A 23,049-nucleotide genomic window follows, 5' to 3' on the forward strand; every position below is an offset into this window, starting at 1 on the left:
ATAGTACTCGCTAACTACACTATAGATAGATGGATAGATACTTCATTTATCCCAAAGGAAATTACAGTGTCACAGTAGCATTACAAGTGTACAGATATAAATATTAGAAGAGAAATAGAAAGAATAAAAAATAAGTTTCCACAAACAGTCTAACAAGAGGATATCACCTCACTTTGCTGGCTATAGGTTGACTCATTATAGAGCCTAATGGCCAAGGGTAAACATTAGAACATTAATGAGCACATAAATGTAATGCAGTTCCTTGGTACTTGAAACTCTTTCAGTTTCTTCAAGCGTGCCAGACACTTTCCTGAAATTACCATACCTGTTTTTTTCTGGAGGAATATTTCATAATTCTTTCTCACATAAATAGCATAAACAACTTTGCATATATGTTAACAACAGGAATTCTGCAGATGCTGGAAATTCAAGCAACACATATCAAAGTTGCTGGTGAATGCAGCAGGCCAGGCAGCATCTCTAGGAAGAGGTACAGGCGACGTTTCAGGCTGAGACCCTTCGTCAGGACTAACTGAAGGAAGAGTTAGTAAGAGATTTGAAAGTGGGAGGGGGAGGGGGAGATCCAAAGTGATAGGAGAAGACAGGAGGGGGAGGATGGAGCCAAGAGCTGGACAGGTGATTGGCAAAGGGGATATGAGAGGATCATTGGACAGGAGGCCTGGGGAGAAAGACAAGGGGGTGGGGGGAACCCAGAGGATGAGCAAGGGGTATAGTCAGAGAGACAGAGGGAGAAAAAGGAGAGTGAGAGAAGGAATGTGTGTATAAAAATAAATAATGGATGGGGTATGAGGGGTAGGTGGGGCATTAGCAGAAGTTAGAGAAGTCAATGTTCATGCCATCAGGTTGGAGGCTACCCAGACGGAATATAAGGTGTTGTTCCTCCAACCTGAGCGTGGCTTCATCTTTACAGTAGAGGAGGCCGTGGATAGACATGTCAGAATAGGAATGGGATGTGGAATTAAAATGTGTGGCCACTGGGAGATCCTATGCTCTGTCCGCCAGAGAAAGCAGGATCTCCCAGTGGCCACACATTTTAATTTCACATCCCATTCCCATTCTGACATGTCTACCCACGGCCTCCTCTACTGTAAAGATGAAGCCACGCTCAGGTTGGAGGAACAACACCTTATATTCCGTCTGGGTAGCCTCCAACCTGATGGCATGAACATTGACTTCTAACTTCCGCTAATGCCCCACCTCCCCCTCGTACCCCATCCGTTATTTATTTTTATACACACATTCTTTCTCTCACTCTCCTTTTTCTCCCTCTGTCCCTCTGACTATACCCCTTGCCCATCCTCTGGGTCCCCCCCCCTTGTCTTTCTCCCTGGACCTCCTGTCCCATGATCCTCTCATATCCCCTTTGCCAATCACCTGTCCAGCTCTTGGCTCCATCCCTCCCCCTCCTGTCTTCTCCTATCATTTTGGATCTCCCCCTCCCCCTCCCACTTTCAAATCTCTTACTAACTCTTCCTTCAGTTAGTCCTGACGAAGGGTCTCGGCCTGAAACGTCGACTGTACCTCTTCCTAGAGATGCTGCCTGGCCTGCTGCATTCACCAGCAAATTTGATGTGTGTTGCTTGCATATATGTTAGGTGTGCCCAAGAAGGATTCCTGACACAGTATGTAGACAGCCAACTGGAGGAGAGGTCTTACTGAATTTGGTACTGATCCGGTGTTAGATCTCTCAGTGCGTGAGCAGTGACCGCAACTCATAGCCCTGGAGAGGGATAGGAGCAAGCGATATAGGAAAGTATTTAGTTGGGAGAGGGTGAATAATTATGCTATTAGACAGGAACTTGGGAGTATAAATGAATGGTAGGCTCATTCTGAAAGTCAAGAGGCTTGGGATCCAGGGAAGCTTGGATTCAGAATTGGTTTGCCTATAGAAGACAAAAGATATTCTTCCTGGAGGTCAGTGACCATTGATGTTCCACAGGGAACTGTTCTGGGATCCCTGCCGTTTGTGATTTTTATAGATGACTTGGATAAGGAAGTGGGAGAGTGGGTTAGTAAATTTGCAGATGACATGGAGTTGTGGATGTGTAGAAGGTTGTTGTAGGTTACAACAGGACATTGACAGAACACAGAGCTGGGCTGAGGACGGGCAGATGTAGTTCATCCCGGAGAAGAGTGAAGTGATTCACTTTGGAAGGTCAGATTTTGAGGCAGAACACAGAGTTAATGGCAGGATTCTTAAGAGTGTGGAGGAGCACAGAGAGATCTTGGGGTATATATCCGCAGATCCTTTAAAGTTGCTGGGCAAGTTGATAGGGTGGTTAAGTAGTGTATGGTATAAGTAGGTTCATTACTCATGGGATTAAGTTAAAGCAGCATGTGGTATTGTTGCAGCTCTATAAAATCCTGGCTAGACCACACTTGGGGAGTATTGTGTTCAGTTCTGGTTGCCTCATTATAGAAAGGATGTAAACGCTTCAGAGAAGGTGCAAAGGAGATTTATTTATTTAAATTTTTACCAAAGGTGGTGATGAATCAGCATACAAGAGGATGATTGAAAACTTGGCTGAGTGGAGTCATATCAATAACCTCCCACTCAGTGTCAGCAAGACCAAGGAACTGATTGTAGACTTCAGGAGAGGAAAACCAGAGGTCCATGAGTCAGTCCTTATTGGAGAATCAGCACCAGAGGGGGCTAGCATCTTTAAATTCTTGGGTGTTACTATTTCAGAGGGCCTTCCCTGGACCCAGCATGTAAATGTAATTGCAAAAAAGCACAGGAGCATTTCAACTTCCTTAGGAGACTGTGGAGATTTGGTATGTCATCAAAAACTCGGACAAATTTTTATTGATGTGTAGTGGAGAATGTATTGACTAGTTGTATCATGGCCTGATATGGAAATACCAATGCCTTTGAACAGAAAATCATACAAAAGGTAGTGGATGCGGCCTAGTACATCACTGATGAAGTCCTCCCAACCATGAACACATCCACATGAAACACAGTCATAGGAAAGCACCATCCATCATCAGAGATCCACACCACCCTTCAGGTAGAAGGTACAAGAACTTCAGGACTCACACTACCAGGTTTAGGAACAGTTACTACCCCTCAAGCATCAGGCTCTTGAACAAAAGGGGATAATTACATTCACTTACTCATCCATTGAGATGTTCCCACAACCAACGATCTCATTTTAAGAACTCTTTATCTTGATATTTCACGTTCTCATTATTTATTGCTATATTTGTATTTGCACAGTTTGTTGTCTCTGGCTGATTTTTCATTTATCCTATCATAGTTACTATTCTATAGATTTACTGAGTATGCCTGCAGAAAACTGAATCTCAGGGTTGTATGGGATGACATACATGTACTCTGATAATAAAATTTACTTTGAACATTGAACTGTGACTTTGATTTACAGCGTGGAGAAGGCCCTTTTAGGATTTACTTGGATATTGCCTGGATTACAGAACATGTGTTATGAAGTTAGGTTCAGCGAGCTAACATTTTTCTTTTTGAAGCAAAGGTGGATGAAAATTGACTTGATAGACTTGATAGATATAATAAGAGTAAATGGTTAAATGGATTAAATGGTTAGCCACAGACTTGTTCTCAGGGTGGAATGGCATTTACTACACAGGTTAAAAAGTAAACAGTATAGCACTACTGGTGCTTCATACGTGATGAGACCTGGGTGGTGGCAGAGAGTTCAGCAGTCAGTGGTGCAGTGCTAGCCAGAGTGCACCAGCACCGAAATAAACAAGCTAATTAATTAGGTGCCGCCCAGGGTGATTTGAGTATCTCAGAAACTGCTGATCTCCTGGGATTTTTACGCACAACAGACTCTGGAGTTTACAAAGAATGGTGCCAAAAACAAAAAGACATCCAGTGAGTGGCTGTTCTGTGAGCGAAAACATCTTGTTAAATCATTCTGGAGGAGTGTTGTATCATTTTTTAATGCATGCATTTCTAAATGACAATAAACGAGGACTGACTGTCCTCATAGTCTAATCTAATCTAAAAAAAATCTAATGACCTGCATGATGAAATTGATGACTTTGTGGATGATACAAAGGTAGGTTGAGGGGAAGGTTATGTTGAGGAAAGAGAGTGCGCAGAAGGACTTAGACAGACATGCATTTGAAGAAGAAATATAGGCATAGACTATTTTTTAAGCAAGGAGAAAATTCAGAAATTGAAGTTGCAAAGGGAGTTAGGAGTCCTAATGCAGGATTCCTTAAAGGTTAACTAGCAGGGTTAAGCCATCAGTAAAGAAGCCAAATGCAATTATTAGCATTCATTTCAAGAGGACAAGAATGTAAAAGCAAGAATGCAATGCTGAGACATTGATCAGATTATATTTGGAGTATTGTGAGCAGTTTTGGATCCCATATCTAAGAAAGGATGTGCAAGCATTAGAGAGGGTCCAGAGGAGGTTTACGAGAATGACCCTGGAAATTAAATTGTTAATGTATGAGCAGCTTTTGATGGCTCTGGGCCTGTACTCACTGGAGTTTAGAAGAATTCGGTGGGATCTTATTGAAACCTACTGAATATTGAAAGGGAGGTGGAGAGGTTGTTTCAAATAGTGGGAGTGCTTAAGACCAGACGGCACAGCCTTAAAATAGAAAGTTGTCTCATTAGAATAGAGATAAGAAGGAATTTCTTTAGCCAGAGGGTGATGAATCTGTGAACTCCATTGACACAGATGGCTGTGGAATCTAAGACACTGGTTGTGTTTAAAGTGAAGGTTGTTGATTAATAAGGGTGTCAAAGGTTAACAGGAGAAGGCAGGAGAATAGAGTTGAGAGGGAAAATTAATCACCCATGATAGAATGGCAGATCAGACTCTGTGGGCTGAATGGCCTATTTGCTCCTATGTTTTATGGTTTTATGTTCTAAGTGGTAGAAACAGATACTTTAGGGGCATTAAAGAAATTCTTTAGATAGGCACAAGGTTGAAAGAAAAATAGAGAGCTACGTAAAAGAGAAGGTTTAGATTCATGTTAAAGTAGCTTAAAAGGTCACCACAGTATCGTGGGCCAAGGGGGTGATATTATGCTGTGGTGTTCTAAACTCAGTGGCCAATTTATTAGGTATAAGAGTGACACCTGGTGTGGTCTTCTGCTTCTGTAGCCCATCCACTTAAAGGTTCGACATGTTGTGCATTCAGAGATATTTTTCTGCATTCACTGTTTAATGCGTGGTTATTTGAGTTAGTGTCACCTTCCTATCAGTTTGAACTAGTCAGGCAATTCTCTTCTGATCTCTCTCATTAACTGGACATTTTCACCCACAGAATGCTCTTCACTGGATGATTTTTGTTTTATGCGACATTCACTGTAAAGAATAGAGCAGGGGTTGGCAACCTTTTTGCCTCTGTGGGCCGGATCGCGTATTAATGAGCAGATGGTGGGCCAGATAAATGCCATAAAAAACTTAGAGTATGGGAATTATCCATTTAAATACATCTAGTTATGTTTTGCCTTAAATTAATAACGCATGCTAGAAAATCATTTGTGCTTAACCAAGGATGCCAATTAGTAATCAAAGAACTCAGTTTAGTTGTAATTTATTCAATCAAGGCATCTTATGAATCTATTAAAAGGGCACAAAGAATAAAACGTATGAACATGATGCATTGAATGATGGTAAATTAAGTATAATAAAAAAGAAAAATTTAATGCAAACAGTTGATAAATCAATGTGAAACTTGATGCTGTTTGGTGCTTGAAAGCTTCTCAATATTGGGTGTCAGACTTGTTGATGCCAAGAGCAAGACAGTATCCAGATGGGCATCAGTCAATCTTGTTCTCAAATAGTTCTTGGTGTGCTTCATTTTTGAAAATAATTGCTCACACAGGTAAGTGCTGGCAAACAATGATGCTATCTTTTTTGCATGGTCCACTAAGTTAGGATACTTCCCACTTGGATGAATGTATTTTCTATAGAAGTCAAGCACTGACACATCTTCAGAATGAAATTCCGATCTCAATATGTCATCACACTGCAACTCAATCAATTCCATTTGAAAAATATCTGATGCAGTGTCCACTGCCACATCAAATGGAATAGCAAACAACTTGAACTCATTTGCAGGCAGGCGAAAATCAGCAAAACGATCAAGCTCAATTGAAAAAAATTGCAATTCGTTGCAGGCATCCCTTAAACAACTTTTAACATCTGCTGACATTTCTTCAACTCGCCCTGTGATTGTTCTTGCTGACAGGCTCATAGATGCAAATGAAGATTTCTTTTCAGGACAAACAATATCCACCACTGCCAGTAAACATTCTTTGACAAACTCTCCATCTGTAAAAGGCTTCTTCTTTTCTGCAATACGTTTTGAGACTTCATAGCTGGCACGGGTATTTCCTTCATTTTCACTGCTTTTCTTGGCAAAAAAATGACGTTTGTTTTCCGAAACTAGCCTTCATTTGCTCAACTTAATCTTTCCTTGCTTGCCCAGTAAACTTGTTCAAATTTCCACTACGGCGGGACTCGTAATGTCGCCTGATATTTGCCACTTTCTTCACAGCAATATTTTCTAGGCAAATGAGACAAACTGGTTTCCCAGCTTGCTCGATGAAGAAGTAATCTAGTGTCCAAATGTCCTGGAAATTTCAGCACTCAGTGTCTAAATTCCTGCATTTTGCATTCATTGCCTTTGGAATTTTTTTCTTCGATTTTATTTCGAAGCGGGAGTTATTCAACAAGTATCGTAGCACATGTAAATATCTGGATACTTAGTGTGGATTTCTTGTTAAAACACAGTCACGCTGTTTCTGTTTACAAATTTGAACGATCCCATCTGAAAACCTGCGCGTGCACGGAGAGTATCTAATACATATTAATAAGGTAGTCTGCCTTCCCATCATTCGTATATACCAATGTTTGGTTTGGAACAGAACGGAACCTGGGACCAGTGTAACAAGACCCCGTGCATGTCCATCAGTGAGGTCACGTGAAACACTAAGAATAAGGAAAAATCGCTTGCGGGCCGGATAAGCATAGTATCCCAATATTTGCTCACGGGCCAGATCTGGCCCACGGGCCATAGGTTGCCTACCCCTGCTCTAGAGACTCATGTGGGAAAATTCCAGGAAATCAGTTTCTGAGATACTTAAACCACCCCATCTGGCACCAACAAACACTCCATGGTCAAAGTCACTTAGATCACATTTCTGACCCCATTCTGATGTTTGCTTTGAGCAACAACTGAACCTCTTGACCTTGTCTGCATGCTTCTATGCATTGAGTTGCTGCCACATGATTAGCTGATTATATATTTGCATTAACAAGCAGGTGTGCAGGTGTACTTAATAAAGTGGGCATTGAGTGTATGTTCTAAATTGGGAATGGATGGACTCAGGGAAATGTACAATGGAAATGTGAAGGTTGTTTAGGGAGCAGTTGCATGGGATTCTGAATAGTTTGTCCCATTGAGGCAGAGAAATGATTACAGGGTGAAAGGGACCATGGTTCGCAAGATATTTGGAACATCTGGTCAAGAGGAAGAAAGAAGCTTGCTTAAGGTTTAGGAAGCAAGAATCAGACAGAGGTCTAAACAGTTACAAGGTAGCTAGGAAGGGGCTTATGAAAGAACAGGAGAGCTGGATGGAAGCAAGAGTAGGCCTTGGAGAATAGGATTAAGGAAGACCCCCAAGTCATTCTATACGCATGTGAAGAATCGGAGGATGACTAGAGTCAGAGTAGGATTGATTAGAGATATAAGAGGAAAGATGTGTCTGGAGTTGGAGTAGGTTGGGAAAATCCTTAATTGGTACTTTACTTCAGTATTCAGCAGTGAGAGGGATCTTTATGAATGAGGTCAGCATAGAGCAGGCTCACACATTGGAACATATTGGCGATAAGAAAGAGGATATGCTGGAACTTTTAAAAGACATTAAAAGAGAGCTAAGTCTCTGGAGCCAGATGAGATATACCCCAAGTTTCTACAGGAAGTGAGGGAAGAGAATTCTGTGCCTTTGGTGATGACTTTTGTGTCCTCATTGGCTTGAGGATTAGTTCCTGAAGATTGAAGGGAGTCAAATATTATTCCTTTAGTCAATAAAATGTACTAAGGTTAATCCCATAGTAGTGGACAAACTATTGGAGGAGATTTCTAGATATAGAATTTACGAGCAGTTGGAGAGTCTACTTACAGATAATTAGCATGGCTTTGTGAGGGGGGAAGGTCGTGCCTCATAAGCCTGATTAAGTACTTTGAGGAAGTGACAAACTAAATTGATGAAGGCAGAGCACCGGATGTGGTGTATGTGGATTTTAGTAAGGCATTTGGCAAAGTTCCTGTAGGGTCATTTAGAAAAACAACAAGAATGGGATCCTGGGAAACATGGCTGTGTGGATTCAGAAATGGTTTGCCCACAGAAGCCAGAGGTTGGTAGTAGATGGGAGCATATCCTGGCCAGAGGTTACTGGCCAGTGGTGTTCCTCAGAGATCCGTTGTGGAATCCCTGTCCTTCGTGATATTTATAATTGATGGATGGGTAAGTGGTAGGGTGGGTTAATAAGTTTTCATATGGTGCTGTGGATAGTATAAGAGGTTGTTGTAAGCTGCAATGGGAGATTGATGGGATGCAGAGCTGGGCTGAGAAAGGGCAGATGGATTTCAATCTGGTAAAGTGTGAAGTGATACATTTTGGAAATTCAAATTTGAAGGCAGAATATAGAGTTAATGGCAAGATTCACAACTGTATGGAGGAACAGGGAGATCTGGGGGTCCACATCATAAATCCCATAAATTGCAGTGCAAGTTGATAGTGTGATTAAGAAGGTGTATGAGATGCTGGTCTTCATTGTTAGTTGAGGGATTGAGTTCAAGAGGCATGAAGTAATGATGCAGCTTTTTAAAAGCCTGGTTAGACCACACATGGAATATTCTAGTTGCCTTATAGGAATGGTGTGGATGCTTTGCAGGGGATGCAGAAGAGAATTTTAAGGTTACTCCCTGGATTAGAAAGCTTGTTTTATGAGAATAGGTTGAGTGAGCTAAGGCTTTTCTCTTTGGAGTGAAGGAGGCTGAGAGGTGATTTGACAGAGGTACAAGATGATAAGGTGATAAGAAGCATTGATAAGAAGTTTTTTACAGTCTTATAGTTTTGGTGGGATGCTCGGATAATAAATAAATCTTTGAACCTTTGAACCTTTGAAAGAGTGCCAGAAACGTTAAGGTGTTTGGAAGAAAGTATGGGGGAAATGCTGGATTGAGCATTTTTACACAGTGTAGTTGGTGTGTAAAACACACAACCAGGGATACTGGTAGAGGCAGAATCATTAGGGACTTATAAGAGACTCTTAGATAAGCACATGGAGGAAGGAAAAGTGGAGGCCTATGTGGGAGGCAAGGGTTAGATTAACCTTGGAGGAGGTTAAAAGATTGGCACAAATCATGGGCTGAAGGGCCTGTACTCTGCTATACTGTTCTATGTTCTATATGGAATCCTCCATCTGTCCATTTTGATGCAATCTGGATATGGTATTTAGTCATGAGTATAAGCTAAGAAGAAGTTTGTGGCTAAAGCATGCAACACTTTGCTTAATTTATTATTATAACTTATTAATGCTCCAATAGCATGTAACTGCAGGAGAAATATGGGCAGAGGACCAAATCATATTCTGTTAAATATATCCTAGTAGAGATTGCCTTTCAATATTGTGGAAAAAGTATTGGAAATGTAAACTCATTTACTAGATGGCCACGCTCTTCACATTTCCATTGCATTGAATAAAAGTTAAGCTACTTTTACACTGGATGGACCAACTTTCCCAAGCTCCACTTAAGCAAAATAACTTGACTGATTTAGAAATTAAAAACCTGAGGATCAAGAATGGCTTGCTTCCATTGCTAGTCCGTGGGATCTGAGGTCACTGAAAAGGCTAATGTGGAGTCTGCAGTCTCTACTGCAAATACGACAGATTATTTATGACTGGAGGTGGTGTGCTCTGCTATTTTTGCTCATTTCCTGAGCTTCCCAGAAAGAGACTCAAGGGTTTTAGTGCCTTCCTATTTTCCTTCTCTGTTTAGTTTGGCTACTGTCAAAGCTTCCCAAGAATCAGTGAGAATGTTAATGGATGCCTTGAGTCCCTATTTAGGAGTCTGGTATTATTGCTAAGGATGACGTGGCCTGACCATTGGAGCCAGCTGAATATAACAGGAATATCAATCCGGTGCAGTTGGCTTGTGTGATTATGTTAATGTTGGTTCATTTATTCTGCCAATAGATTTGGAAGATTTTGAAGGGACAATGTTGTTGGTAACTTTTTGAGTACTCTGAGCTGTCTCCTCTAGGTGGTTAATGCTTCCGTGCTTACAGGAGTGAAGCAATGTTTCCTCTAATTTGTAATGACCAGTGGGCGCAAAAATCTTGTGCCGTGCAGCTTTTTGCCCGGTTACAACAACACGTGCGCACAGAATAATTTCTTAAATAAAAACAGTATTAATAAGCCAGTTCTAGAATCTGCAGACAAATGATCGCAAACTTGCCAACAAGGTAGATGGTGACAACCTTTTGTGCACAGTTTAAATTTCTTCATGCACTAATAGCAAAATATGTGTGCGCGCACACATGCATACACCTTAGAGGGAACATTGGAGTGCAGGGATCACTGGTAACTTATGGAATATGAATTTTAATGTCATGTTTGAAGTCCTGATTTCATATTCTTTGCTTCAGGTGACCAAAGAGTAATCTAACATGCTGGAGACATTGATAATCTTTGCCATAATGCATGTCTTCATTGACAGGTGGCTCCTGAGTCCTCTTAATAAGAACATTAAAAAAATCATAAGAAATAGGAGCAGGAGTAGACCATCTGGCTTGTCGAACCTGCTCTGCCATTCAATAAGATCACTACTGATCTGACCGTGGACTGTTCTTCAACTATCTGCATTTTATCCATAACATTTAATTCCCCTACTATGCAAAAATCTATCTAACCTTGTCTTAAATATAGTCTAGTCAAGTCAAGTCACGTTTTATTGTCATTTTGACCATAACTGCTGGTACAGTACACAGTAAAAATGAGACGTGTTTCAGTACCATGGTGCTACATGAACAATACAAAACCTGCACTGAACTACGTAAAACAACACAAAACTACACTAGACTACAGACCTACCCAGGACTGCATATGTGCACAAAACAATACAGGCATTACAATAAATAATAAACAAGACAATAGGCACAGTAGAGGGCAGTAGGTTGGTGTCAGTCCAGGCTCTGGGTATTGAGGAGTCTGATGGCTTGGGGGAAGAAACTGTTACATTGTCTGGTTGTGAGAGCCCGAATACTTCGGTGCCTTTTGCCAGATGGCAGGAGGGAGAAGAGTTTGTATGAGGGGTGCGTGGGATCCTTCATAATGCTGTTTGTTTTACGGATGCAGCGTGTTGTGTAAATGTCTCTAATGGCGGGAAGAGACACCCCGATGATCTTCTCAGCTGACCTCACTATCCACTGCAGGGTCTTGCGATCCAAGATGGTGCAATTTCCGAACCAGGCAGTGATGCAGCTGCTCAGGATGCTCTCAATACAACCTCTGGAGAATGTGGTGAGGATGCGGGGTGGGAGATGGATTTCTCTCAGTCTTCACAGAAAGTAGAGACGCAGCTGGGCTTTCTTTGCTATGGAGCTGGTGTTGAGGGACCAGGTGAGATTCCCCACCAGGTGAACACCAAGAAATTTGTGGTCTTAACGATCTCTATGGAGGAGTCGTCGATGTTCAGTGGAGAGTGGTCGTTCCGTGTCTTCCTGAAGTTAACAACCATCTCTTTTGTTTTGTTCACATTCAGAGACAGGTTGTTGGCTCTGCACCAGTCCGAAAGCCACTGCACCTCCTCACTGTATGCTGACTCATCGTTCTTGCTGATGAGACCCACCACGGTCGTGTCATCAGCGAACTTCACGATGTGGTTCGAGCTGTGTGTTGCAGCACAGTCGTGGGTCAGCAGAGTGAACAGCAGTGGACTGAGCACACAGCCCTGGGGGGCCCCCGTGCTCAGTGTGATGGTGTTGGAGATGCTGCTTCCAATCCGGACTGAATGAGTTCTCCCAGTCAGGAAGTCTAGGATCCAGTTGCAGAGGGAGGTGTTCAGGACCAGTAGGCTCAGCTTTCGAATCAGTGTCTGAGGAATGGTTGTGTTGAATGCTGAACTGAAGTCTATGAACAGCTTTCAAACATACGTGTCTTTTTTGTCCAGGTGGGTTAGGGCCAGCTGGAGGGTGATGGCAATGGCATCATCTGTTGAACAGTTGGGACGGTATGCGAACTGCAGGGGGTCCAGTGAGGGGGGGCAGCAGGGTCTTGATGTGCCTCATGACGAGCCTCTTGAATCAGTTCATTATGATGGATCTCAGTGTGACTGGATGGTAGTCACTGAGGCAGGACTCTGAAGACTTCTTCGGCATGGGGATGATGGTGGCAGCCTTGAAGCACTTAGGAACGACGGCACTGCTCAAGGAGATGTTGAAGGTGTCAGTGAGAATCTCAGCTAGCTGGTCTGCACATCCTCTAAGCACTCTGCCAGGAATATTGTCTGGTCCAGCAGTCTTCCGTGGGTTGACCCTGCACAGGGTTCTCACCTCAGGCACGGTAAGACACAGCACCTGGTCGTTTGGAGGAGGGTTGGTCTTCCTCGCCACCACTTCAGTATAGTTACTGAGGTAGCCTCATCTGCTTCATTGGGCAGAGAATTCCAGAGATTCACCACTCTCTGGGAAAAGCAGTTCCTCCTCATCTCCATCTTAAATCTATTGCCCTGAATCTTGAGGCTATGTCCCCTAGTTCTAGTCTCACCTACTGATGTAAACAACTTTCCTGCCTCTATCTTATCTATCGCTTTCATTAATTTTATATGTTTCTATACGATCCCCTCTCATTCTTCTGAATTCCAGCGAGCACGGTCCCAGGTGGCTCAATCTCTCCTTATAGTCTAACCCCCTCATCTCTGGAATCAACCTGGTGAACTTCCTCTGCATCATCTCCAAAGCGAGTATATCCTTCCTCAAGTAAAGAGACCAGAACTGCACGCAGTTATTGAAGGCAGCTGATCCATATCCAACAGGGTCTTGGGCCTTGATTGACACAACAGTGCTGTGAAGCAAGATATGTCAAAGACTTTAGTTTTAAGAAAGTTTACTGTAAGGCCTATTCTCTTGGGAACTTCAGTGAGTGAGTCAGTAGTGATGTTAAGCAAGGCTCCATGTGTACGCCTATACTAGCATGAAATACACACTGCAGCTTGAAGACTGAAGTTGAAGTGACCTTGCTACTGGAGTGGAGGAAATGGAGGTTGTCTGTTTTTCATTTGGTGTATAGATTGGTTCCATTGCAGTGGATAGCTCAGAATCCGAATCAGAATTTGGTGTAATGTCACTGTCATATGTCTTGAAGTTTGTTGTTATGTGGCAGCAGTACAATGCAATACATAATAAAAACAGTGAATTACAGTAAGTAGGCGTATAGATATATATAAAAAGTTAAATTAAATAAGTAGTGCAAAAAGAGAAAAAGAAAGTGGTGAGGTAGTGTTCATGGGTTCATTGTCCATTCTGAAATCAGATGGCGGAGGGGAAGAAGCTGTTCCTGGATCATTGAGTGTGGGCCTTCAGGCTTCTATACCTCCTCCCAGATGGTAGCAATGAGAAGAGGGCATGTCTTGGGTGGTGGGGGTCCTTAATGATGGATGCTGCCTTTTTGAAGTATTACCCCTTAAGGTATGCTGGATGCTGGGGAATCTCGTGCCTGTGATGGAGCTGACCGTATTTACAACTTTCTGCAGCTTATTTTGATCCCGTGCGGTGGCCCCTCCATACCAGACGGTAATGCAGCCAGATAAAATGCTCCTCACGGTACATCTGTAGAAATTTTAAGTGCAAAAGAATTTCAAGAGTTATCTCAAGCAAAAGAACAATTCTGATCAAGGTTAGAGGCAGAATAGGAGGCGAAATAGCATTGTAGATGGTGCAATTTTGCAAAGAGAGAAGAACAGGAGCAGTGACACGGGCTTGCTTGGACCCAGTTTGCATTGGAATTGTATATGTGGTGGATCTGTTTGGAATCATCATGTTGCAGGCATTGAGTAGAGATAAATGGAAGCTAATGTACAAGCTGACATGGACTTTGCCTGTTTTGTTCATTCGATAGGCCTTAATCACATAACACTTCAGCAAGATGTAATCCCTGTGAATTAATAGTACTTTTTAAATCAGTAGCTATTGGCTTTGTTACCTGTTTCAAGGAGTTCTACAGAACTTTGTACCACTGACACTTTGAGCTTTATCCCACTTTTATAAATTTCATCTTGTGCATAGGATAGTATTATGGAAACATAGTTTCCTTGTTTAAACATCTCAATATCATCACAAAAATGATATCACATATAAATTAAGTCTATTAAGCTACAATATCTGCAGAAATTAAGTGGCAATACACTGCCAATCAGAATATTAGTTGCAGTATTTGTAAAAACTGATGAAACATAATATTTACATTCACTTTGAAATCAAGTGGAAGGTAATATTTGCATTAACGTTGCATGAATTACAAGTTTAGAGGTGTGTAATTAATAGGTAACAGGCATTTTTGAAAATCTTCACCAGTTTAAAAAATCACAAAAAATGAATATAATAAACTATTAATCCTGTGCAAATTTATCTGCTGTTTTCACATTTCGTCTTTGAACATGAATTTTCAAATCTCCCTGAGATGATGTTTTATCTTGTTCCCTCGGTGGCCTGCAGTTACATATTGCTCGCTATGATCAAAGCAAGGGTGACTCTTCATTGCATTCCTTTCACCTCTGAGAACCTGGAAACCATTCAGTACTACTTCATTAAGTATACGTCACTGATGTGCAGCTAAAAATATATTCAAATTTTAATAGCATGGTTGCTAGGTGCCAAGTGAAGGAATCTTTTGGACAAAAGGTGACAGATTTGTTGTTTCATTCTCTTTGGACATTTGTGACTTTAATTCGTTGATTGTGATGGGATATAATGGCTGGTAGTGAAAGCACTGAATTCCTGAATTTTGCTGCGTCATTGTTTAAACTGCATCTATTAACACATTTTAACAAAGGGACCTGATTAAGCATGCATTCTCCCGTCTATTACATTCAGCTTTGCAAAGCTAGGTGTGAATATAATTATAAAACTTTTTCCCCAGTTGTTGAAGCTTTCCTTTGAAGCTTATTGTTTTTCCATATTTAGTGATACTAAATGTACCAGTTTTCCCTTGGTTGCACGAATTAGCAAGACTCATTGAAAGATTATTTTTTTAGAAGAGCAGTAAACCATTCCTGAGACAATAGCAATGAATTGATTCATGGAATTTGTTATGACAAAGCAGGCGTTAGAACCTATCTGTGGCCATTATTTTTCTGTGTAGACAGCTTGGATTCACTACAAATTGTGTTTCAAATATTTATTGAAAAAAGGAAAACCATTTCCTTAACCAGGTATTTAGTGTTGCATTACATTTGCAAAATATTAGTTCCTCTGAACATATGGAAAAATATGAAAATTGCAATAATCTATTTAACAGAATTTTTCATTTATGATTTGAATTGAATTGTTATTGTCACACATACCAAATGAAAAGTAAGATGAAAACACACAATTTTAATTTTCTTGAACAGAAATGTTGCATCAAATCAAAGAGTTAGGGCAATCTCTGATGGCAGGTTTCCCAAGTCTCTAATGTTTTTGTGTTTCATGGAATAATTGAGATCTAAAGTGGAGTTAGATATAAAGCAGATTAAAGCTTGCATTTCTTCACCAACACCCTTCTTATCATCACTGTTTCCTGCTGGCACTTCATATAAATATGCCAGCAATGCTTTTTTATCAGATATGCAGGCACATTCCATTCTTCTTAAACTTTTCCGTTACGGTTAATAGAAATATTCATTTGGGTTGAAAGTACCGTACCGAGGTTCAGATAAAATAAATGCTAAATTTGATTGCTCCCAAAAATGTTTGCCGGCATCACAATACAGGATTAAATTACATCTGTTGCTTCTGATGCAGGTAGCATTTGAATTTTGTTGTACTTGCCACTTTCAGTGATTGCCGGATGGCTGCATGCCTCAAATTGTGAGAGGCTAGCGCCTCTTGAAGTTAGGCAGCACTGCGCAATACCAAGTTGAGTCTCTTAAAGAGGAGCTACATTGAGGCTGCAGTTACTGGCATTTTTCAATGAAGATGTCGACACTGACAACAGACAATGTGCATTCTGTTCCCCACTGAGGTTCAGTCAGTAGAGTTTGTCCTTAAAATCCTCGGGCTGATGTGTTCTCCTGTTGAGCCCTTCTTTCCCTTCTCTTTTTATGAGCTTTCCCTGCACTCCATGCTCTTTGCTCATCAGTTACCGAGATTGTGGAGCTGAGGCTGCAATTAGATTATCAATAATCTCACTGAATGTTCGAGTAGCCTACTCCTGCTCCAAAAATTAGTATGCATAATTCAACCATCTGTATTCTGGTATGCTCGGGACCCCTAACCCCTCACAAATCCACCTCAAGCCTACTCACCATCATTTCATTGTGTTTTCTCTTGCAGAAATGCAATGATTTGCGTACTTAGAATGCTAGGAGCTGTGAATCCTGCTGTTGGGCGGAGATGAGCATTCAACTGATACACTGCTAAGTACTCTCTGGATCAATGGCAGACAAGATCTGTGCTTACAGAATGAATAGAATGATGGAGTGAAAGTAGATAAGGGAGTGGATACTTCACTTAAGGTACTTGCAGGTCATACCTGTTCTTCCAATTTATCCAAACATGGCAGGGCTGTCATCTGGCTGTAAAACACAAAGAATATTTGAAACATTTTAGCTACTACTTGGCTGTAACTACCTCTAACTTTGCTGAAGCCACATGAGTTACCTAACATAGAAATTCTAGGAAGAGGAGCAATGGAGACTTTGGTATTTCATTTGATATACATGGCCGAGCTACACATTCTTCAAATGTTCAGTTTCAGTTGTAGGTAATGCCCTGGTTCACATCTGTATTGTCATGCTGTAGGCGTTTCATTTAGCAGCTCTGTAAGAGCTGCTGTTCTACTTTCAGCCTGTTTGGGTTATGGTTGAAGATAAGGGATGATTTGGAATGTGTGCCATCCAATTAGTGGGAGGTTTTCTTGGGGAAGGACAATAAGGTTGGGCTTGGGGCCTTTGTTCAAGAGAGGTGAAGAGATAAGACGTTGGGGAGAACTGGTCATAGCATACGATCTGGTGGGAGACCCATTTGTTCAAGATAGATTGCGAGCAACATTCAAAAGGTGATGTGGTCTTTCTCGTTGGCTGAGGGCCCAGTGCGTGAGTGACAGAGAAGTTCAAGATGAGCTCTAATTCATGCACATTTGACTGTTCAATTGGAATGTGCCCTTTTCTTTTTGTTATTCTTTACTAACCCTTCAGTTAAGATTCATAAATATAATTCCTTTCATCGTATGCAGTGTACTGTCGGTTATTTCGTGGCATTAATTTATAGCAGGGTAGCAAATGACACAGCATCCACACAAACTGAGGTTTGGGGTGGACTCAAGTGTGCCCCAATCTCACGAGTTTGGCGTGGCCAGAGGTCGTCTTCCCTAGACTTACGCAGCTGAGGAAACCAGAGTGGTTTCATGTATATATAAAACACACATAAATATTATTGTTTTGCACTATTTACATGTCTTGCCCAATTAGCTTGCAGAAAGCAAGTGACCTTACATTTGTGTGATGATGAATGGGAAAGTATAAATTGCTGCAGATATTAGTTGGGTGTTGGGAGAGAGACTTGGTTGTTCGTGTTTGCAGAACTGTTTGGTGTCAATAACATGGAGGAGGTGTATGCAGGGTAAAAAAGTAGAGTTTGTATTAGATTAGTCAAAGTCTAAGTAAATTTATTATCACAGATATATCATCATATACTACCTTGAGATTCATTTTCTTGCAGCTATTTACAAGAAAATAAAAAGAAGTTATGAAAAAACTACAAACGGTATATTAAACAAAGCCTTACAAACAACCAATATGCAGAAGATAAATTATGCTAGTAAAAATATAAATAATATTGAGGATATGAATTGTCGAGTCCTTGAAAGTGAGTCTGTAAGATGTGGAATCAGTTTAGAGTTGAGGTGTGTAAAGTTACATGTCAGTTGAGTTACTTGGTGGTTGTTGGATAATTACTGTTCCTTGGTGGTTGTAGGATAATTACTGGTGTGGACTTAAGACTCCTGTACCTCCTGCCCAATGGTATTTGTGGGAAGAGAGCATGACCTGGATGATGAGTGTCTTTCATGATGGATGCTCCTTTCATATGGCAATGTTCCATGTAACGGTGCTGAATGGTGGGGAGGGCTTTGCCTGTGATGGACTGGGCAATATCCACCACTTTGTGTAGACTTTTCCATTCCTGGGATTTGGTGTTTCCATAGCAGGCCATGATGCAACCAGTTAAGATTCTCTCCACTCTGCATCTATAGAAATTTGTTGAAGTTTTTGATGGCGTGCTGAACCAACACAAACCTCTAAGTAGAGGCACAGTTGACCTTCTTTATGATGGCATTTATGTGTTGGTCCTAGGACAGATCCTCTAATATGATAACAGTAAGGAATTTATAATTACCCACTCTCTCCATCTACAATCCTTTAATGAAAACCGGTTCATTGACTGAGGGTTTCTTTGGTTTTGCTGATGTTGAGTGAGAGGTTGTTGTGGCACCATTGGACCACATTTTCAATCTCAATCCTATGTATGTGCCGATTCATTATAACCTTTGATTCGACTAGCAACAGAGATGTTATCACCAACTCTCACAGCCCCTAGGACCCTGTAATTTCAACCTATGAGTCCGATGTGGGAAGATCCCTTCTGGAGGGTGAACCCTTGGAAAGCATCCAGCCCAGGTGGGGAACCTGACCGAGTACTAAAGACCTGTGCTGAAACTGGCTGGAGTGTTCATTGAGATCTTTAATCTTTCACTTTGGCAGTCTGAAGTACCCACCTGTTTCAAACAGACTTCAGTTATACCAGTACCTAAGAAGAATGTGATAACCTGCCACATATCCAGTAGCACTTACCTCCATAGTGATGAAGTGTTGGTGAAGAAACGTATCACTCCTGCTTGAGAAGTGACTTGGATCCACTCCAATTTGCCTACCAGCACAATAGATTCACGCAAATGCCATTTCATGGGCTCTTTATACATACGTCAGAGTGCTCTTTATTGACTACAGCTCGGCATTTAGTACTATCATCCCCTCAAAACTAATCAATAAGCTCCAAGACCTGGGCCTCAATACTTGCTTGTGCAATTGGATCCTTGATTTCCTCACTTGCAGACCCTAGTCAGTTTCAATTGACAACACCTCCTCCACAATGTCCATCACTGCAGGTACACCACAAGGCTGTGTGCTTAGCCCCCTGCTCTACTCAGTCTAAACTTATGATTGTGTGGCTAAGCACAGCTCCAACGTCATATCTGTTTGCTGACGACACCACTGTTGTAGGCCGAATTAGAGGAGGTGATGAATCAGCATAGAAGAGGGAGATTGAAACAACAACAGTCTCTTACTCAATGTCAGCAAGACCAAGCAGTTGATTATCGACTTCAGAAGGAGGAAACTGGAGGTCCATGAACCAGTCCCCATTGGGGAATCAGAGGCGGAGAACGTCAGCAACTTTAAATTCCTCAGTTTTTTTCATTTCAGAGGATCTGTCCTGGGTCCAGCATGTAGTTCTTTTTTTCTTCTTTCTTTTTGTATTTGAACAATTTGTTGTCTTCTGCACACTGGTTGTCTGCTCTTTTGGTGTGGACTTTCATTGATTCTATTATGGTTATTGGATTTATTGAGTATGCCTGTAAGCAAATGATTCTCAGGATTGTATATGACATATATGTACTTTGATAATAAATATGCTTTGATATTCGAAACTTAAATATGATGTTGGAGCTGCGCTTAGCCACACAATCATAGGTATAAAATGAGTAGAGTAGGGGGTTAAGCTCACAGCTTGCTGAAGGCGATGGTAGATTAGATGTTGTTGCCAATCCATACTAACTGGGGTATGCAAGCGAGAAAATAAAGGATCCAGTTGCATAGGAAAGTATTAAGACCTAGGTCTTGGAGCTTAGTGATTAGATTCAAGGGGATGATAGTATCGAATGCTGAGCTGTAGCCAATGAAGAGCATCCTGATATAGGCACCTTCATTGTCCAGATGCTCCAGAGCTGAGTCAAGGGCCAATGAAATGGCATCTGCAGTTGACCTGTTGTGACAGTAGGCAAACTGGAATAGATCCCAGTCACTCCTCAGACAAGAATTGCTATGCTTCACGACCAACCTCTCAAAGAACTTCATCACAGTGGATGTGAGTGCTACTGGACTAAATAGTCACTGAGGCAGGTTACCACGTTCCTCTTGGGTACCTCAGACTCCAAAACAAGAAGCTGAAGATGTCCATAAACTCTGCAACCAGTAAATTAGCACAGGTCTTTAGAACTGGGCCAGTTGAGCTATCTGGGCCAGATGCTTTCCATGGATTCATATTCCTGCAGGAAAGTCTCTCATTAGCCTCAGAGAATGAAATCACAGTATCATTAGGGACTGTGGGGGTTCATGAGATTATGAGTGAATACATTAGTGGAATCAAAGTGAACCTTACAAAGTGAGTAAATCGAGCTGAACAATCACCTTTTCACCATTCTTCTCTGACTCAACTTTGTTCTTTTCCTTGGGTAATAGGAAGGGGTTCACTGCCCTATATCTTGTCCTTCTATAGATCCAAGTTTTGCTGCTGCTCACATCTCCAACCTAACAGTATGTTTTTCAGTGACACGCCTAGTGATAATATAGTTTTTATTGTATCACTTCTCTTGTGTATGTGGCCTGTTTACACAACTATGTTATTAATAAAAACGTGGGAGACAGGAGCTAAGTTTCATGGTTCCTTACTGGTAGAGTCTGAACTTTTACTCACACACATACAGATCCCTACGCACCTAATAGCGCATGCAATGATGTGTTACTACAACATAAAGTAGACCCTTATTATAATGTAGGCCATACAGTACACTCCTCCCCTTTTATTTTAATAGTGTATCAACTGTTTTTTTTTTACTGGGTCACTATGCTAAACAAATTTGTCTACCCCAACATACAAACACCTACCATTTGTTTACTTAGTAACTTAATAATATCAAATCATAACAAAGTAACTTAATAATATCAAATTATAACAAGCCTTTTTTTTTACTTTGGGTCTAAGACCCATTTATAACTCAAGTCTCTAGGGGGAGGGGTGGTTCTTCTCTGCCTCTCTGGATAACGACTGTCAATAAACTTGTTTGTTTTAATACAAATTTCCATATAAAAATCATGAAAAGTTGACCTCTGAGAATAGGGAGTTAAGATGTGCGCCTCCAACTTGCTAAGAGTTCTAGGCAGCAGATCGTCTCTGTATAATGAAGACTGCTCTGTGCAGCTGTCCTAGATATATACGCATCTTTGTGCTATCACTTGTCTTCCTTACCCATATCTCATTTGTTCCCCAACTGAGCTAATTACATAGCCAATCTTCGTATTCTCCTTAGATTCCAAATAGATAGCCTGACCTTTATGATACCATCTCTTATTGTAATATAACTTTCCATCTTCTATTCGTCCTTCATATCTTTGTGCTAGTGATTCAGCAGGAGTGCTGAGAAGATGCTCAGTAGAAGATAGAGATGCTGGTCTTTTTGGAGATTTAAGCCGATTGAGAGTTTGCAGATCTTCCGTTATCTGTTCATCTGTTAACAAGTAATGTAACTGCACAGGTGCAGGTTTTCATCTTCTGTCTGTAATTGGAACAGGGTCATTAGGTCTCCTCCTTAGTTTCCTAGTCGTTATTGGCTCTATCTCCATAGACTCTCCTGTGAGTTCCATTGTTAGCCTCTCATTCTCAATCATCTTTTTTCTTTTCTTCTAACTCAATCTTTTTAACTTCAAATCTCTTCACTGCAGCTTTCTTCTCTTTAATATAATTCCTTTCCACTTGTTCTGTCTCCAGTTGCAGAAAAAGCTCTGCATTTCGTATTGTTTCCTTGTATTTTTGATCTAGTTTCTTCACCCTTTTCTGATACTCCTGCAAAGTGTCTTCCTATAACTGCTGTAGCTGTCCTTTGAGAGATGTCAATTTCTCCTGGTACATCTGCCCTTTTACTTCCAGGTAGTCTTCATCATCCTGCTTATTGGCAATATCTGTCTCTCTTGCTTCCTCTGTATCTTTATCCGAGTCGTGGCCACGGATACTGCATTCGTCCTCATCGTCAACGCTGTTTAGCTCCTCCTTGTCGTTGTAATAGTCGACAATGGATGAGGAGAGCTGTGGACATCTTCCCAACCGAGCTGCCCTCCTTTGTTGACGCATCTTTATTCGTCCATCGTCATCATCGATGAAGACCTCGACACCATTGATGGTGCCCAGACTAGCTCATGATTTGGATTTAAGTGAGGGAGAGTTGCGCAGCGTCAGCCTCACTCTCTCTTCCCAATTCCCATCTGGATCCAATGGCAAGACAGAGTCGAGATAGCTGGAGATGGGACTAGGCACAGTGGATAACCAGGATGTCTTCTGTGTCTTGTTGTGCTCTACCCGTTCCATGACGCTTGCAGAGTCTGTCTTCTTGACCATTGGACCTTCCATTAGTTTCATCCACTCAATCCGCCGGAGTCTGTCTTCACATGCTGGGATAGACATCTCCCTATCTCACCGAGGGTTTGAGACCCATCGGCTTCCCTCACCTGGTTTAGCCGTTTAGCCGGCTTGTTGAAGTCGTTGCCCGGGGTGTGGCCACTGTCACATGCAAACAGCTACGAGGAGCCACAGGTGAGAGCTGAGTGCCAGGTGGGGACCAAAGGTGGACTAACCGCCTTGAAAAGGACGTGACATGTTCCCCCACCAGAGGTGCTACCACTCCCTGACACCCCATACACCCCTAACACATCTTGTGCCTTGATGGTGTGCCAATCCAACTGGATTTTCCTGAGCCATTCCCGTCCTAGC

General features: G+C 41.5%; 1 protein-coding gene across 7 annotated transcripts in view; it reads left to right on the forward strand.

The window, feature by feature from the left end:
• The window catches only part of fsip1 (fibrous sheath interacting protein 1), a 415,506-nt gene that overhangs the window by 247,818 nt on the left and 144,639 nt on the right, over positions 1–23,049 (forward strand). The window contains exon 13 of one of the 7 annotated variants that reach the window (XM_072277958.1): positions 16,567–16,607. The exons of the other annotated variants lie outside the window; for them this stretch is intronic. Within the exon in view, the coding sequence (XP_072134059.1) occupies positions 16,567–16,590 (24 nt within the window). The 3' untranslated portion in view covers positions 16,591–16,607. Of the gene's footprint in view, positions 1–16,566; positions 16,608–23,049 lie in introns of those variants that run through there. 7 annotated transcript variants of the gene reach the window in all.

This window comes from Mobula birostris, chromosome 1 (genome assembly GCF_030028105.1).
Source record: "Mobula birostris isolate sMobBir1 chromosome 1, sMobBir1.hap1, whole genome shotgun sequence".
Taxonomy (NCBI): Eukaryota; Metazoa; Chordata; class Chondrichthyes; order Myliobatiformes; family Myliobatidae; genus Mobula; species Mobula birostris.